The sequence below is a fragment of the Hyaena hyaena genome, unplaced genomic scaffold, assembly GCF_003009895.1.
Source record: "Hyaena hyaena isolate Hyena2069 unplaced genomic scaffold, ASM300989v1 scaffold_13, whole genome shotgun sequence".
Lineage (NCBI taxonomy): Eukaryota > Metazoa > Chordata > Mammalia > Carnivora > Hyaenidae > Hyaena > Hyaena hyaena.
The window spans coordinates 7532982-7540198 of NW_024080645.1; the positions used below are offsets into that span (position 1 = coordinate 7532982).

The 7217-nt window shown below is 39.8% G+C and overlaps 1 protein-coding gene across 1 annotated transcript in view; it reads left to right on the top strand.

Moving 5' to 3' along the window:
• Positions 1-4004, top strand: part of LOC120219913 (neuronal acetylcholine receptor subunit alpha-5-like) — a 37259-nt gene extending 33255 nt beyond the window's left edge. Inside the window, exons 5-6 of the mRNA XM_039216832.1 lie at positions 324-368; positions 3897-4004. Of these exons, the coding sequence (XP_039072763.1) occupies positions 324-368; positions 3897-3921 (70 nt within the window). The 3' untranslated portion in view covers positions 3922-4004. The remainder of the gene's footprint in view (positions 1-323; positions 369-3896) is intronic.
• The last annotated feature ends 3213 nt before the right edge of the window (positions 4005-7217 follow it).

Here is a 7217-nt window from a genome sequence, read left to right on the forward strand (position 1 = left end):
TCTGGCTAATATTTTATTGTTGCAATAGCCTAATTATATTTTGTGTGTAAAGGGAAATCTTTCAGCATCAAAAATCTCAGGATTTTGTGAAATAGAGATCAACTGTCAGTCCTGGAGTAGATGTGGAAGGAGTTCAGTTCTAGTACAGTCAGATATTTACACAAGATGTCCTTAAAACAGAGCCCCCTACCTGAGCAGGTATATCTCAAGCATAATAATTTAAAAAGTATCTCATGCCATGGTGTCAGCTTTCTTTCATATCAGGCTCATGAAGGCCTGTGTTGTGTAGTCTCTGCATTGTTATGTGCGTGTATTTATTTTAGTGCAGATGGACGTTTTGAAGGGGCCAGCACGAAAGCAGTCGTCAGGTATGATGGCACTGTCACCTGGACTCCACCCGCAAACTACAAAAGTTCCTGCACCATAGATGTCACGTTTTTCCCATTCGATCTCCAAAACTGCTCCATGAAATTTGGTTCTTGGACTTACGATGGATCACAGGTTGATATAATTTTAGAGGACCAGAATGTGGACAAGAGAGATTTTTTTGACAATGGAGAATGGGAGATTGTGAGTGCAACGGGAAGCAAAGGAAACAGAACAGATGGCTCCTGCTGGTACCCTTATGTCACCTACTCATTTGTAATTAAGCGTCTGCCTCTGTTTTACACCTTGTTCCTTATTATACCCTGTATTGGGCTCTCATTTTTAACTGTGCTTGTCTTCTATCTCCCCTCAAACGAAGGTGAGAAGCTCAGTCTCTGCACGTCAGTCCTGGTCTCTCTGACTGTCTTCCTTCTGGTTATTGAAGAGATCATACCCTCGTCTTCCAAAGTAATACCTCTGATTGGAGAGTATCTGGTGTTCACCATGATTTTTGTGACGCTGTCAATCATGGTGACTGTCTTCGCTATCAACATCCATCATCGTTCTTCCTCAACACACGATGCAATGGCACCTTGGGTCCGCAAGATATTTCTCCACAAGCTTCCCAAACTGCTGTGCATGAGAAGTCACGTAGATAGGTATTTCGCTCAGAGGGAGGGAACTGAGGGCGGTAGTAGACCAGAGTCTTCTAGAAACACCTTGGAAGCTGCGCTTGATTCCATCCGCTACATTACAAGACACGTCATGAAGGAGAATGACGTCCGTGAGGTCTGTGACACGTGTTTACAAAATGCTCGTCTGCTTCCATTCTCAAGACTAAGTGGAGATTGAGGGCCAGAAATGCTGACACGCTGTTCAGTAGATCTTTACCAAAATTTCAGTTAAAACATCTGCCAAATGGGCATCTATGTAGATCTCACCTCTCCATTCCCCTTTAGCAATTTCATCTTGTGCCAACTGTTATTACTCTAAAGAGTAATAATACTGCCATTTGTTTTTTTGCCTCTGATGTGATTGTTTTAATTCTATCTTCTGTGACTTTGTTTCTGAATTCTGTGGTAATCTGTAGGCACAACTGGCATTATAATTTATCAAAAGCTATTTTGTTTTTTAAAGAATGAGCCTAATGTAGGCTCTATAAATACAGCCAAGATATTTTTTCTAGAATATGTCTTTTTCTTGTCCATTTACAAGAGAATGCTAGTGAAATTGAAAGCAGTAAGATATTCTTGGGTGTTGTATATGTCACAATGTTCATGTGAAAGTTAGAAATAGTGCTTAGTAATATGCTTAATTTGCTTAAAACCAAAAATTTGCTTAAAACTTTATTATAGAAAAATAACTCTCATTGGCTTATTTAAGGCTCATTTTTAAAATGTAAGAATTGAACATGAATACATTTTACTAATGTGATGTTAGATTTTCTTTCAAAGTGTCAAATTTTAATCTTGTCACTATTCTTTATTTCTATTGCATAATATTTTTATTAAAACATTTTTTAAATGTTTATTTTTGAGAGGGGGAGGGACAGAGAGAGAAGGAATCAGACGATCTGAAGTGGGCTCTGAGCTGTCAGCACAGAGCCTGATGTGGGGCTTGAACCCATGAACCATGAAGTCATGACCTGAGCTGAAGTCTACACTTAACCCACTGAGCCACTCAGGCACCCCTTACTGTGTGATATTTTTAAAACTAAGACTGTAGTAGTATTTTCATAATTGAATTTACTTTGAGTAGTCCCCATTATATTATATGAATTCCCATTTCTAAACTTTTTTTTTTTGTGGAAAAATTTCTAGCAGATGTGGGAAGCCGACAAAGTAAATCTGATAAAACTATAGTCCTCACAGAAGGAACATATAACATAGATTTCTGAAAAAACTTAAATGCTTGTGGATTTGTAAAATGTCTATTTCATGGTAGTAGGATTAGTTTATGAGGTCTGAAGCTATCAATGGAGTCTTAAAAATATAGATATCAGTGGGGCGCCTGGGTGGCTTAGTCGGTTAAGTGTCCGACTTTTGCTTAGGTCATGATCTTGCGGTTGGTGGGTTCGAGCCTCACGTTGGGCTCTGTGCTGACTGCCAGCTCAGAGCCTGGAGCCTATTTCAGAGTCTGTATCTCCCTCTCTCTCTGACCCTCCCCTGCTCACACTGTCTCTCTCTCTCTCCTAGAAATAAATAAAAATATAAAAAAAATATATAGATATTAGTTAAATAATGATCTGGATTAATGTCTGGATTAATAAATGTCTGCAAAGTATTGTGCAAAAGGGCCAGGGCCCATCCCCCTGGGACCAGTAAATGGTATTTATTTTCAGGCGGGAACTTAGAAAAGCAGTAGAGTGTTTATAGCTACCTAAAGTCCACATTATCTTACAGCTGAGGGGGCAGAGTTTTTGTGGGGGACCTCGTGCTCCCTAAAGGCAAGGGCCAGGGAAGGCCCTGTGAGGGAAGCCTCTGGTGCTCAGGGGCCTGTCTCACTTTGAGGTCACTTGTAGATGCTGAGCTAGCTCCTTGCTTAGGCTGCAAAATGGGGGTTGAAATGAGGTCCAGCCAGCAGATCTGAATTCATGAACTTAGATTAAAATGGCCCCCGGGGAATCCAAAACTAAATAGTGCACATTGTGGGGTGGAAAGAAGATAACGGCTAATACATATTATTCTTTTTTTCTTTTTATTTATTTTGGAAAAGAGAGAGAGAATCCCAAGCAGGCTATCCCCTGTCAGATCTCATGAACCGTGAGATCATGACCTGAGCCAAAGTGAAGGGTCGGACGCTTAACTGAATGAATTACCCAGGCACCCTCTAATCTGTGTTATTCTGAACCAGTTGTTAATTTGGCCTGAGATTAACCTCAGGCTGGATTCTCTTTAAAAATTAAAATAAGTAAGCACTGCTGGACAAGAAAAAGTACAGAAAAAACTATGTTATATGAATAAAAGAGATTTTTTTAGTTTATTATAAAATACCCAAGTAGTATAAATTCTAATTTTATTAAAAGTATGTCCAAAATGTCACTTGTAGGGGCACCTGGGTGGCTCAGTCAGGTAAGCGTCCGACTTCGGCTCAGGTCATGGTCTCATGGTTCGTGGGTTCAAGCCCTGTGTCGGGCTCTGTGCTAACAGCCAGCTCAGAGCCTGGAGCCTGTTTCGAATTCTGTGTCTCCCTATCTCTCTGCCCCTTTCCTGCTCACGCTGTCTGTGTCTCTCTCTCTCTCTCTCTCTCAGAAATAAATAAAAAACATTTTTAAAAATGTCACTTATAATATATTAAAAATCAAGAAGTACATTAATCAACTGTGCAGTGTCTCTCAAAGCTTGTGGACGCTCTGTTCTAGATTGTCAGGAGAGTGTCTGTCTCTGAGCTCTGAGTACAAGGTCACCTACCGTTGTGAGGCAGCAACGGGAGGCAGAAAGTGATCTGGCCTCTGACTCGGTGTGTAATATCTTAATTACACAATTTTAATTTAAGTATTTAATATGTTTTTTTTTTTTTTTTTGCAACAGGTGGTTGAAGATTGGAAATTCATAGCGCAGGTGCTTGATCGGATGTTTCTATGGACTTTTCTTCTGGTTTCCATTGTTGGATCTCTTGGGCTTTTTGTTCCTGTTATTTATAAGTGGGCGAATATAATAGTACCGGTTCATATTGGAGATGCAAATAAGTGATCCTTCTTCCATAGTAGTGTCATAGTAGGAATTTAGTAGGGCCATAGTAGAAATTTAGTTACCAAAGGCACATATGTCTTTGGCATCTATAAAATTAGAAAATGTAAATTGCGTTTAAAATCTGAAGCAAGCTTTACCAGATTAACAGTTATTGGTTTATCTTAATAGATTGCCCATGAGAACATTTTACCTGCATGACTGAAGTAATAACTCAACATTTGATCTGAAAATAGCAAAATATTATCTGAACCGTACTAGTGAGAGCCTAATGTTGGTATCCTGGCAAACAGTACCAGTTTGTAATCAACGGTGAAGCTCGTCTTTTGATTGTGCTGGAAAATTCGTGTTGTATTTGAAGACTGATTTCAGGACTTTTTCTGCATTTGGTAAAGGTACACATTTAAAATTTTTCTTTCTTTCTGGCCTGTATCCACGGAGTAACCGCTAATCTTTAGCATGTTATTATACTGTGATATTAAATAAGCTAACTACTTGGTATGATAACAATTTAATGTGATGCTGCTTTTGTATAACCAACATTGTAAAAAATGAAAAATGGGAATTCCTTTAAGGATTACTTTATTTCTTAAATGCTTAAACTGAACAATTATTGTATTAACTATTTTTGTAGTTTACCTTCAATTGTAAAATCACACAATAGACAACTCTTATGGAGATGCACTAGTATCTTAACATTAATTTCAACCCCTTTATCCACATTTTCCACAATTAACCATCTTCTATATAAACTGTAGCATTTCTGTATCCTTAATCTTAGAAGAGTCCTCTACAATTAAGTGAATCCCTAATTTTAAAAACATGTCCATGGGTGCTACCAAATCATACTGTGAAAAACCACCTTCCAAGATTAAAGCTGGTTTCTAATTAGGTGGAAGTGCGCCATTACGTGGCTGTCACATTTCAGTTTCATCTCCTTTCCAGCAGTCACAGTCCTAGAGCCATAGAGCTGCAGGGCCTCTAGATGCAATGCAGTCTCACCGGTGACTGCTCATTCAGGACCGTAGCACACGTCACAGGTAAACAGGTGAGACTCCATCTCTGGATGCCCTGATTCAGCCATGACCAGGAATAAAACACTGTGGAAGCCCTGCATTTTACCTGGAACTCTTAGCTCTTGAGAGAACAAATTTGCCTTATTTATATAGTAAGTAACCCATCTAAGGTCAACACTCTTTGGAAGGCAGAGGGGATCTTGTCCATTTGTATTTTATTGTGGGCACATGTTTAATGTCTTTTAACAAGTGAAAGTCTGGTTTGATGAGTTTAAACTGCCTGTTAGCTCTCTTAGCACATATATATCCCTAATTCCTCTTCTACCTCTATTACTGTTACTTAAAATTTCTATAAGTGAGTAAATTTTGTAGAAATCTTCCTTTGACTTAACAAAACATGAGTCACAGCGGGCCGCAATATTGTCAGTTTTATTTTCACAAAGCCAAAACGTCAAAATGACTAGTGAGAAGATTAAAATGGTCTTTGTGAGCCCTCATCTCCTACCAGTGGCTACTGAGATTCAGAACTGCAGTTTGGAATACTCTCTTCTTAATAATCTGTCTATAGCAGTGGTTCTCAATCGGGGGCAGTTTTGTGCTTGAGGGGACACTTAGTTTTTGGAGACATTTTTGGTTGTCATAACAGCAAGGGGGCCCAGGATTATGTTCTTGGCGTCTAGTGGGTAGACACCAGGGTGCTGCTAAAAATCCTGCAATGTCCCTCCAACGCAGAATTATCTGGCCAAAAATGCCAGTAGCGCCAAGGTTAAGAAATGCTGTTCCAAAGGTTTAATAGCAATGAATGTGTGACTGGGCACCCCTTTTCAGAGCATAGTTCCCTAGGGTGATGCAAGATAAAAGCTGAGGCACTCTGTGCAGGAGGCGCGGCCCTTAGACTCTTGGAAAACAGTGGTGAGCGAGGAGTGCCTGGGAAGAAACCGTGGTGGTGGGGTATTGCTGAAACAGTACAAAACTACAAGGAGATTACAGGCCAAGTAAGAAAACCCTTGGGAAATCTGTTGTGATCCGGAACCAAATGGATTTTCACATTTCTGAGCAACACGTTTTCCTGTCCAGTTATGCCTCAGCCACCGCAAAAGGAGAAACAGTTTTCATATTTAGCCCATATTTACATATTCTCTAGTACTGTCTACTGCTTAACACTGCAGAATTATATTTTGATGTTTCTCTCCCTTACCAAAAAGGCTGGTTAAATGTTCATTTATCTATAATACATACTCTTGACTTTTTTCTTGCATGAATCTCTTTTGATAAAAACCAAGACACCTGGATAAATAAGTATGCCTTGGAATGCCAGAAGCCGTGCTGGTGGCTCGATGAAATGAGAAAGAGCCTAAATGTAAGAGCTAAAACAATACAACTCTTGGGAGAAAGAAGGACAAATTCTTTACAGCCCTGGATTCGGTAGTGACTTCTTGGATGTGACACAGAAGAACACAGCTAACAAAAAATTGACAAATTAGACTTAATGAAAATTTAAAAATTTTGTGCATCAGAAGACACTATCAACAGAGTGAAAAGACACCCCACATAGTAGGAGAAAATATTTGCAAGTCCTATTTCTGATAGGAGATTAATTTCTGGAATATATAGAGAACTCCTAAAACTTAACTAAAAACCACGAACAACCCACTTCAGAAGTGGAAAAGAACAGGCACCTGGGTGGCTCAGTCAGTTGAGCATCTGACCTCAGCTCAGGTCATGATCTCACAGCTCAGTGTGTGAGTTTGAGCCCTGCTTTGGGCTCTCTGCTGTCAGCGCAGAGCCACTGCAGATCCTGTTCCCCTCCCTCTCTGCACCTCACCTGCTTGCACTCTCTAAAGTAAACAAAACAACAACAAAAGAAGTGGAAAAGGACCTGCACAGACACCTCTCCAAAGAAGACACACAATGGCCAATAAGCACAGGAGAAGATGCTTTGCATCACTAATCGTTACATAAATGCACATCAAAACCACAATGAGATACCACCTCACGCCCATTAGGAGGGCTATTATTAAAAAAACAAAAACAAAAAAACCCAGAAAATATTGATGGGGACATGGAGAAATTGGCGCCCCTGTGGGAATGCAAACTGGTGCAGCCATGGTGGAAAACTGTATGGAGGTTCCTCAGAAAGTTGAAA